Here is an 11,602-nt window from a genome sequence, read left to right on the forward strand (position 1 = left end):
GGGACAGATCTACACTGAACACTTCTAACCTCAATGGAAAGTTTGTTTGGCCTGAAAACGCACCTACTCTGAAGGCAGACACCATGGAGCTTCTCTCACACAAATTTTGCCTGGATTTTAAACCTTGATCTATTTAATTTTGCTTTCTTCCCAAAGAGAGTTCTGATATCCTACACATCTCACAGTCAGGTCTCCTTGAAAAGTCATTTACTCTCATAGTATTAGAAAAAAATTAGGCTGTAATTAAGCAAAGTTATTAATCTTTTGTCACTTGGGACCTGAAACCTATTCATAATTCATGTCAACAGGAGTGTTTGCTGCTACAGTCAGGTCTGCACACAAGACAAGTGCCTCAAGAGAAAAGAATCTTCTGGGGGCCAATACCTGTCCTGCCTTCTGTTCACAGCTGTGTTTAGCTGGGATGTTGACCACTTCTGCCAGCCCATCACCAACCATTTTGCATTTCTGCATCTCACCCAAAGAACACCATTCCCTTGTCACAGGCACAAGTTGCCACAGTCTACAGCCTGGTTTCTTCCCTAATCTCACAGCTCTGCCAGCTACCCAGAGGAGAAATAACCATGGCTGCAGTGGCAGAAGTGGCCTTTGGAAAATGCTTTTCAAGATTCCTCTTCTCACGAGCACAGAACTATCAGCATCTGCTAAAAGCTTCAAGCTTCCCCCAAAAGACACTTAGATCTATGAAGGAAGTAATTCCTTACCTAGACAGATAGACAGGACTCAAATTTTGAGGCCAATTGTTCTCATGTTCCTTGGACAAATTCCAAGTGCACAGTGTGGAGCCTCACCACAGTTTCTTCAGGCCAAGGCAAGGGGAGGTTCAATGATTTTCTTTACAGACACCACATCCCTGCCTGCAAGGGTCTGAAACCAAGATTTCTCTCTCCAAAGTGGGATCCAACAGTGTCGGGATCAAAGTATTGCGGTAACCAGATTGCTTCCTGTAGCCACCAACAATAATCAGGTTAAGAGATTTCCTTTCCCTCCTCTTGGCTGGGCTGCCAGTAGGCAGAAGTTACAAGGCAAGTGGGTTGCTGTTAAACCATTCCTACTCCAACTGTTTAAGAGGGGTGTTTAGGGTTGTTAATTTTGCCTCCTAGTCATCGGTTTAAAGGCACATTTACCTATGCAGGGAGCAACTGCATCTTGCTGCACAAACCATGAATGAAACAGACTCCTTGAAACCAATCTCTCAACCCTGCATCCTTTCACACCACAAACCCGCACAGATGCACCACTGAAGAGAACACAGCTGAAACGGCTTAGCCTGAAAATGCATCGTTCTCTCCCACCTCCTTTCCTGCACTTATATCGGCTTTTTCCAGGCTGCCTTTTCCCCTCCTGATTCTCAATAGCACCCCACTAGAAAAAGACAGCAAACCCTGGTTGAGTTACCTTCACAGCACACCCAGCCAGCAAATAGTGGACTGGAAGACTGCCAAGTTCTTCATCACAGGGGACCTAACAGGACCTCCAAGCTCCCTTTAACCACTGATTTTTATGAAATACGGTTCTTTGCAGCAGTTGCCCTTGACAGGACAGTACAAAACTGGGCAAATAGATCAGAAGTTAAGAGAGCTGGACAGACATTGTGTACTCTCTTAAGCAGCTTCCTGTGTGAACCTACAACTCATTGGCTGTGCTGCTCACAATACCCAAATATTTGGGAAGGAGTGACAAAAAATAAAAAGGAAAATTAACTGAGGACAAACCATACCAAACAACTGTTGCCCCACCATGTGCACAGGAGACTTGCAGTGACATAACTACATTTCCTGGGCCCTGCTGCAGCAAGACTTTATTGCTCTTAGAATGAAGCAATTTAGAGTTAAGATCTGGATTCAGGCAGAGACACAAGATTTAATCTGTTACTGCCACTTTTTAACTGTTGGATGAATCGCTTCACCTCTGCTTCCCCCTCACTCATGTTTATCCAAACCATGGAGTAAAACCCCTACAAAACAAGCAACATTTCATTGTAGCACATCATGTAGTATCTACCACAACAGGATGTGAGACTCTGCCATAGCCTCCTGGCACATCCTGTCACACAAGCTGAATTCCAGATAAGGACACTGTCAAGAAGCATCTCCTGAGGAAGCATTAGGATCTGCCCGAACAGCCTGTGTGGGCACAGCATGTTACCCAGCAGTTACCAGAGCCATCAGCCTCTCTCATGTTCCACTGCAAGCCATGCACTGCCTCGATGAGGAGCAAGGTCTTTTCTCAGCACAAAGAGCCCTTAAAGCCTCAGCAGAAAGTCCAAATAATTTCCACACACTGCTCCCCAAACCTTAGTCTGGACTCCACCAGTTCCCAGGGGATTCCCATCTGGCAGACTAGACAGCAAGGCAAACTCTGTTAGTGACCTTGCTCTCAGGTGGCTTCTCTCCACAGTCACCCTATCATATGCAAGGAAAAGGCAACACTGCAGCATGGAAACAGCTGTGAACAAAGTAGGGCGATCAGGAACTTGAGTCATAGCTGTGGCTTCAGGGAGGGAAAGGGCTATTTCAACTAGAAAAAGAGCAAGCAACTTCAGATCCTGGATCTGAATCTAAGCATCACTTTAGTGTCCAAACCACGAGGTCATCGTTCTGCTTTATTTTCAAACAATATTTTCAAACTTTTATTTGTTTAACAAAAAGCACATGACCAAATTAATTGCTGATGTGTAACAGCCTCCCTAGAAATCTTAAAAAGAGCTTACTAAACAGTCCACAAAGCAGTGGTAAAATGCTGCAGTGAACTTTTAAAATTATTTTTTCTAGGCAAGAGTAATCACATTACTTGGGAAACATCCCATCTGTACCTGGTCATTGCTTTACTTAAAATCACTGTGTTAAAACTTCCAGCTGTTCACAGAGGGTCTACCCAAAAGCCACCTCAGGACATACAGGAAAAAAGTCTGCAGCAGCACACTGATCTACTCTCGTTTTAGCCATGCTGAAATTAGGCATCAGCAATAGTATGGCTAATGTCATGGAGCTTTCTTCACAAAAGTAACAGATTTTGAAATTTTCTGTCTCCATATGCAGCAGAATTGCTGCACCAGCTGTCCCCAAAAGTCAGGGCTGCTTTAACAAAAGACCCTGCAGTGCCAGTTTAGCGGAGAGCAGCAGTCAATGGCATGGCAAGGTGCAAATGCACCGCACCTGCTCGAGCCTCCACAGCTGGAGCAGCCTGTCAGGTACCTGTTGCTAAGCAGCTCACTCACTGTCTCCAGGCTAAAATAAAATGTGTTAATGAAGTAACCACCACAAAGCGGTGATTACAAAAACACCACTTGCAGCCTTTTCTGCAGAAAGGAAAGCACAAGTGCTTAAGACACGGTGACAAGTACCTTTGAACCAAGTGAGAAAGTGCTAATGGGGATGCAGAACAGACCACATTCTCACACTCATCACCTGGGAGAGCTTGCTGGGATACACCTCCAAGTCTGCTGTGCCAACGCAGCTAAGCTGGGAAAAGTGGTGAAATGAGGTCAGGGTTAGGTCACTGAAACACACCAACTCCTTCCATTATCCAGACTGTCCTGGTAAGGATCTACACACACACTGACAAAAAGCAATCATGTGCCATACAGCAGCTTCCCTAAAGCACAGTCAACAATTTTCCTACTCATGCTTAATCTACAGTTCACATTTCATTACAGCTTGCTACTCCTGAAGTAGCACAGACACAAGACTGTCATCCCGTCCACTTCCTCTGCTTTTATCTTGAGATGGCAAGCACCTTAGATCTGAATCCCTGCAGGCTCGGGAACTTGTACCGTGTTAAGTTACACCTGGGACAACGGTACAGGGCAGGGAGTGAAGTGATACAAGCCCACGAAAGAGACAGTGTCAAACCAGCATGGGCACCCATTTTTGAGGCTTCTTCATAAAATTAAGAAAAAATAACATTTAAAAAAGTTTAATTCTAAAGAGTTGCACAGTTAAGACTCTTCACTCAAAAGAATGATTCTTACCAAAGCTGGCCAATTCGTGTTTAGGCTTTTTATCAACACAAGCTGTTAATAACCAGTGCCTGTAAAATGCAGTTCTCTGCTCAGATCCTTGTGGGTGGAGCAGGAGCCTGAAACAAGGATGACTTGTCCATACTTTCACAAATCAGTATGGGAACAGATAAAATCACCTCCAAATAATATTAACATTTCAGCAAGAAACAGATGAGATGAACACAGTGCAAATGCAGAGCAATGGGAATGTTGTCCTTTTGTCTGACTGGAGATTAAGGAACATAAGAGGCAGGGAAGAAAAGCTTGAAATGTCAAGGGACTTGACAAACATCAAGGAAAAAAGTTAATAAATTATTCATACACACAGCACATGAAATCCAAATGGGACATCCAGAGTCTGCTTCTGACAAAGGAGCACACAGGAAAGGAAGGAATACCTGGAACAAGCAGCCTTGAGCATAAGGTATGAGAGAACTGAAAGAAATGTTGACTTATGGGACTGTATTTCAGGGATGCACATAAAACAAAGTTCAGAAAGTCTAGAAGATGAAAAAAGCTGATATTCATTAACAGTGAAAAAATGCAAAAGCCATTAAAAAACAACCCAAGCAGGTCAAGAACACAGTTCAACTGAAAAATACAAGCCATACAAGAACAAGATGTGGTCGTTACAGCTTCACAAGGAATAGTCTTTAAATTATGAGGAAAAAATCAAACTACTTTGAGAAGGGAAAAATTAAGACTCTGATTGAAAGACTGCTCAATTACAGGTATGCAAGTCAACACAGAACCAAGGAAAAATCGTGAGAACAGTGTCGAAAGTGTCAGCAGGCATGTGCAGGGCTTTTGAGGGAAAGAAGCAACGAGAAAAAAGTGAATGTATTGGTAAGGCAGAAAATAGACTACTAGAAGACAGCTGAAGGAACACAGAGGGAAATGCTAAATACACAGGAGCTCTTCTAAAAGTATATAAATAATGTAAATCTAAGTGATACTTATGTAAATAATATGGATTCAGAGACACTACCTGAATTGTTACTGAAAATGAAACAGCAGAAGAATCGATGACAGGCTTTGCATGAACAGGATCTTCTCCCCACTAGAGAAAAGGTACTAAAGAACAGGAAAAGAGTAGCAGAATCCTTTACCAGGGAGTTACTCTTATTCTAACCCTGCTACCATTGCAACAGTCCAACACCTAATTGTTAGTGGTTTTCAGTTTTGGAAAATGGAACTAAAGACATGAGTTCTGCTGTCATTCTGAACTGCCTATACTGGTGAGCATTTATTTATCATATATGCAGAAAAACAGTTAAAAATACATAGCTGGGCATGGAACCTGGACATTTTTTTGTCCAGGAGATGGTCCCACCTGCACTGGCTTTGGATCTCATGCTACTTAACATACATTTGCACTGAAGAATAAGAAACATTATAAGAAGTGGAAGTTTAAAAATCAGCATGAGTAGGTAAATAAGGAGAACAGAACAAAGGACAGTGATAGTTCTAATTTACTAAACAGAACCACTCACTGAGTTAGAGCATGATATAGAGAAACAGAGCATGAGAGATGGTAGTGGGCAGCACTACAAAGGAGAGGGCAGTGCAACAGGCCAACAGAAAATGCCAGTGTAATTTTGGGCTGTGTGCACTGAGGCTGAATCACACTGCAGAGCAGGGAGTGGTCTCTGTAACCACAGCTCCAATGTGTTCAGGCACCTGAAATATTGCATCTCTCCTCCCAGTCCACTGTAATGAGTATATTGAAGTATCCAAACAAAGCCTCATTTATCTAAGAGACTTCTAGCTACAAGAGCAGTATCACTTGAGCTGTCTGCTTCCTAGAAGCAGAGACAGGTTCCTGCTAACACATCCCACACAGAGGAGTAAGACACTCTCGCTTCTTGTTTCCCAAAACAGTAACCAGCTTTGATGTAGTTAAAAACACCCAAAACAAACCAAAACAGAAGCACAGCTTCCCCATCAGCTGGGATGCTGAAAGCTTGCAGCAGATAATAACACAAGGTATTTGGAAAATAGCTCTGTCCTTATGCTCACCCAGCATGCTATGAAATGCAGTATGTTTTTTACCTCTGGCTCTTTTTTGGAAACAACTTTTAAAGTTGACAGGAGACACAGCTTTCAATCTAGAATCATTTCATGTTGCAAACAATTACACAAAAGCATCAGCAGAGATTTAACCAAAGAATGGGTCGCTAGGGGAATCTCATAAGCTGTTGCTGCTCAGCAAATTATTCTTTTGACAGAATAAAGGTCTGGGGATCTTGATCCCAGAGAAGGGTGCATTGTACACAAACTACATGACTGCTAATGATCAGCCACAAGTGACTGAGGACACCAGAGGAAGTGGAATGTGCACTCATGGTGTACTAGCAGAGTAAGAAGAATGCAACATTTTTGATAAGTCATCAGAGAACTGTTGCAACACAGCCTGGCTAATGAAAGAAGCACCGGAAATCAAGGCTAGGATGCAGCATGACAGGTCCTTCAAATAAAATTAAACCCTCAGGGAAGTCACTACTAACATTTTGCAAGGAGCACACCCCCCCATCAATCATATTAGCAGGACACATTTGTCCTGAGTTCTGCTCAATTATTGTATGCACAGAAGGAAAACAAAACACTACCAGAGAAGAAATCCCAAACATTCTCCACTGACACGGAGAGCTATAGATAGTGGACAATATATGAGACACATTATGCTGCAGGACTGTAGCCAAGCCCACAATATTAAGAATAATAAGCAATTTGATGGCTGTTTAGAACATTTTGCTTTCTATATAGGACTAAAAGGAAATCATAATTCAAACACAGCATATCACCAGTTACAAGAGACTGTTTCCCTACAAGAAACTGTGGCCTCTCCCAAGCACTCTGGGTCTGAAGCTACACCAGTTTGTCACGGCACAACAGCGTCTTTTCAAGGAACAATCTGGAATCACTTAACACTCCCAGAGGTGCAACTCTGTAGCTTATCCAAACAGAACAGATTTTGCTGAGGCTGGAAGTTTACCATGAAAATGTCTGATTTACCCAGGAAACCACTCAAGAACATCTCAGGCAGATAAATACATATTATTCCAGCTGGAATAAGCATTTCTTAAAGGAACACCCAGTTCAGAGGCTCTTCATTGCCATGAAACACTTAGGGGTTGCAGGAAAAGACAAGCAATGCTCTGTGCTGAGAGTAAACAGACTCCTGAGCCCACAGCAGCCTCTTCATGTAGCTGTGCCAGAGGAGAGCACGTTCCTTCACACCACATGGTAGGAACTGTCACTGAAAGGATTCCTGGACCTCAGGCAATGGAAAGCATGCAACCACACCTGCACAAATAAAGTGTTAACCTACTCTCCATGAGTTGTCAGGTAATGGACACTGTCTGCCCAAACAGGAAAATTGGGTTGCAGAGACAAGAGCAATCACCTCACGGAACTTCAAAGGATCACCCTAGCTGGCACTTTTGGGATATTTCCAGTTGTACCTGCAACAACTGCTCTCATTTCAAGACGACATTCATTAGGCTATAACTTCCCAAAACAAAAGTTTGCAAGTTATAATGATAGAGAATTCAGAGCACCTTCTGGAATGTAATGTCCTGAAGGTACAAGTACACAGTCTCACAAAGTGAGCCCAAAACACATGCATTTCCCTCAATCAATGTTTTTCTAACTACCATAAGCAGGAGACACTGTGTTCGAGCACACTGTGTGGGTGGCAGCACGACTTGGAATGTTTCCTCTTGCATTGTCCTGAGATACGAGGTATTGTGGATGAAATGCAATGTATTTGAATCCTTGCACTGCCATTCACAGCATAATCTGTTCAGGTAGAATCGGTCTTTGCAGCCGGACCTCAGCAATACCGACGCAGCAGCCGAAACACAACTTGTACCTCTCACCTCTAACTAGAAATATGGCCACTTATCACTGAAACAACATCCACATAACACTAAACACAGTAGCTGTGTCATGGAAAAAGTGAACACAATCACACAATCTTATCTTGTTTCCTAATTAAGAACTTGCATTTATGGACGCTCAGATGTTAAAAGAAAAAAATAAAAGGAGCAGTCCTATTAAAAGAGGTGGAAAATACCACTACGTGGAAATAACAAGACCTCAAGCATGTTTGCACAAAGGCCTTTGACACATTTTTTTCAAACATACTGCCTGACCAACACACAAAACAATGAAAACACAGTAAGACGTTACCTTGATGCAGACGGACATTTTACCTTGGCAAAGCTCTAGTTCATTTCTTGCAGTCTGTACACAGTGAAAACCTGCTACTACCCCTACGGGGACTTATTTGCAAGGCATCTCAATAAAGACACTCCCACCTCAGAACACTGCTATAAAGACTTCTACTAAGATAACTATGAGTAGAAGGCTAATTGATGGACTATTTTAGCCAAAGCATGCTTCACACCCTGCAGCATCAATCAATCAGGCTTGCTTTCCTGCTAAGGCACTGTGATGGGAACCCAATCATTCTGAGCCTCACTGAAGATGCAAAGAGCATTTTGTTTAGTTTCCAGGTGTTTACTTCCTTCTGCCTCTCTGCATAATAGCCCACTGCCCATAAAATTCAGCTCTGCCTCCCCTGGGAGCCACTTAAGCCAAAGGCAGCTGGGTCTAGGCTATGCTCAGTCAGTTCATAGGAAGGTCATCAAGAGGTCAGAGATTTCTATCAGCTTGGCCCTGAAAAGAGAAAGACCCCAGCAGGAGGCATGATACCTCCATTCAGAGAACAAGGCAATTTCCAAAAATAAATGTGGAGTTACTTCAGTGGCACATGCCTGATTCAGCTGGGAAAAAACCTTCCATTACAGGCAACAGTTGAGCTTAGAAAGCCAAGTTCCTTCTACAAGCCATCAAAAGTCTTACAGTCATACTACTGAACCATTCCATGCACTGGGGCTTATACTTCCCAGTGCCCATTTTTTTCTGGCCCAGACTCCCTCAGGTATCCCGAAGGCCTGGAAAACTTCCTAACTGTCCTGCATTAACAGCTGAGCATAGAGCAACCCCACAAAGGTTGATCCAGCCCAGTCCCACTCCTGCAGCAGCCAGAGCTGCATCTGCAGAAAATGAAACACCTAAGAAGGAGCACAGGGACAGCCAAGACTTGCAATAGAGACTCTAGAAAAAGAAATCATGTTCTATAGCATTAAAACCAGTGCAAAGTTCTCCTTTCTCCAGATATGCATAAGTATGAAAAAATTAAGACTACACATGCATAAGAGACAGAGAAGCCCAAGGGAGAAGCATTATTGCCCTTGAATGCAAATTACTTTGCCACCACTACCACCCCTGAAGCACAGTGAGACCAGAGACCACCTGGGCACTGGGACAGTACAGCAGAGCTCCTGCCCTCAAGAACATGTCAAGACTATACCATATACAAGCAGATCAGTAGAGAAAGAACATGGGCAAGCAATAAGGAAGCACAACACACAGATACACCATCAACACAGCACAGGTTTGGGGCCTGAGCTCCCTTTAGTTTCACTGAACTAAAACACCTGCCTGACAGGTGCCCACCTGTGACCCACTCACTCACGAAAGCTTGGGCTAACTGAAGACTGGAAAACACAGAAGTACCAGTCCCACACTGGTCACTGTGGACTGTGACCACTGGCAGGACTTCTCCAGACCTGCTGACTCTACAGACACGACAGCACATCATGTTAGAGCCACAGCCTCTGAAGGAAGAATCTTTATCTGAAGGAAGAATCATTAGCTTCTTCCCATCTTAGCAGATGCTGTGTTTGAAGATGTTCCAGAGACTAAATTTCAGATGAATTTTAGAGAAGTTTCCTGAAAGCAGCTGTGTCAGATGCCTGCCCCCCGGGCTATCAGCACACAAAGAAGCTCGTGCACTAGAAGAAGCATCTACACAATGCTAATGGAAACTGTCCTTGTGAAAAGACACAGGACTCACTGGGCCAAAAACCAGTTCTACAAACACCTTTCAGAATGATTACACATCACTTCTCATCTGCTGGCATCCTGGCACCCATGTAACCCACTGCTACACTCTTCTACACTCGGTCTCACTATTCTCAGTCATTCTGTGCGTGGTTTGCCCAAAGCAGTTCTCCTCTCCCCAGCTCCTGAAGCACTTCCATTTGTGAAGCCTATGTACATGCACATCCTTCCCCATCACTAAGTTCTGTGCTATGCATATGCAAATTTTTCCTACAGGAAGTCAACCTGGTAATTCTGTCCTGCTCTCCAAATTCCAGCTCAGGAGTACCCTGCCCACAAATGAGCAACACCTCAAGTCACTACAAAGCTATGAAATGATCGCTTGCTTCCTGCTCCACACAACAGCCTCAGCATGTGTCATCAAAAGGTGCACAGGCTTATAGCAGACACGTTGCAAACTCCTTCACATTCGCTGCCTGCCTAGTCCAGCACCTAGCGGTCCCTTGGGCACCACAATCACGGAGGCTTTCTCTAGTAGCTTGGAGTATTTTGTAACGTTTCTACTCCAGCCCATCTGGCCACTCAGTCACTGAGTTTCTCCCTACAAACATATCCTTCTAGCAAAGCCCTTTCACAAAGGCTGGTATCCTGCTGCCCTACAGGAACATTTATTTTTCCCCCCTCTTGAATTTTACATCTCTACTTTTTGTGAAACACTTGAATACATCATTGCAGACAACACACCACCGCCCAGAGATGCAAGGAACCAGGGTGACTTCCTGAATCTGCCCTGTAACTCATGAGAAGACCTGATCAGAATCTGGTAAGATCAGTGGGCAAAAAGACACCGACTTCGGTAACACATCAAGCACCTCCTGGCTCCAAGAGAGGTGTTCATAAGCACATCTAGCCTGGACCATACCTTTAACCATACAGACAGCGATGACATCTACACCAATCAGCTTGTCTCCCAGCTCTGCCAGAGATACAACTCTGAGTTCAGCCGGCAGCACAGTGAATCCTTCCTGTTGTTCCCTACGGTCTGAAGTGTAGGTGACACAGACCCACGGATGCCTGGTGGCCACTGCCTGCCTTCGGGGAAGCGGCTGTAGGGCCATCACCGTTCACTTCGGGGGCGAAGAGACAGCTTTCCAAAGCCCGGCCACGATGATACACCCCGTTCTGCGACCCCCGGCCATCGCGGCACACACTCGCCAGAGGCTGCAACATGGAGGCAACGCAGCCGCGCTCCAACGCTCGTCCCCCCCTGCCCCGACGGTCCCCGGGGCCGCTCCCGCCGCAAGCGCAGCGGGGACACGGCGGCGGCCGGGGCTCGCTGCGCATCAGCCCCTGCCTGGGGCCGGGCCTCCCCGCCACCGAGGAGCGCGGCCCGGCGGGGCAAGGATGCTGCGGGAGCCGCCTCCTCCCCGGCCCCGGTCGCGCCCGGGCTCGGCACAGCCCCCGCGGCGGGACGGCTCACCTGGGCACGCAGCTCGGCGCCGAGCGGTCGATCTCCCACGTGGCGAAGAGGTTCATGGGCACTGGTACCGGCACCGGGCCGCCCACCGCCATCGCGGCCGCCGACGCCACGGCCCCGCCGGCCGCCGCCGGAGGCCCCGCGGCGGGGCCCGAGCCCAGCGCGCCGCCCGCCCCCGCCGCCGCCGCCAT

The 11,602-nt window shown here is 45.5% G+C and overlaps 1 protein-coding gene across 2 annotated transcripts in view; it reads right to left on the bottom strand.

Moving 5' to 3' along the window:
* The window catches only part of LOC309570412 (phosphofurin acidic cluster sorting protein 2-like), a gene marked incomplete at its 5' end in the record, with an annotated part of 55,777 nt that extends 44,175 nt beyond the window's left edge, over positions 1-11,602 (bottom strand). For both annotated transcript variants that reach the window (XM_082277207.1, XM_082277206.1), the window contains one exon: positions 11,415-11,602. In XM_082277207.1, the coding sequence (XP_082133333.1) occupies positions 11,415-11,602 (188 nt within the window). The remainder of the gene's footprint in view (positions 1-11,414) is intronic.

The sequence above is a fragment of the Coloeus monedula genome (assembly GCF_965178545.1).
Source record: "Coloeus monedula genome assembly, chromosome: 2".
Lineage (NCBI taxonomy): Eukaryota > Metazoa > Chordata > Aves > Passeriformes > Corvidae > Coloeus > Coloeus monedula.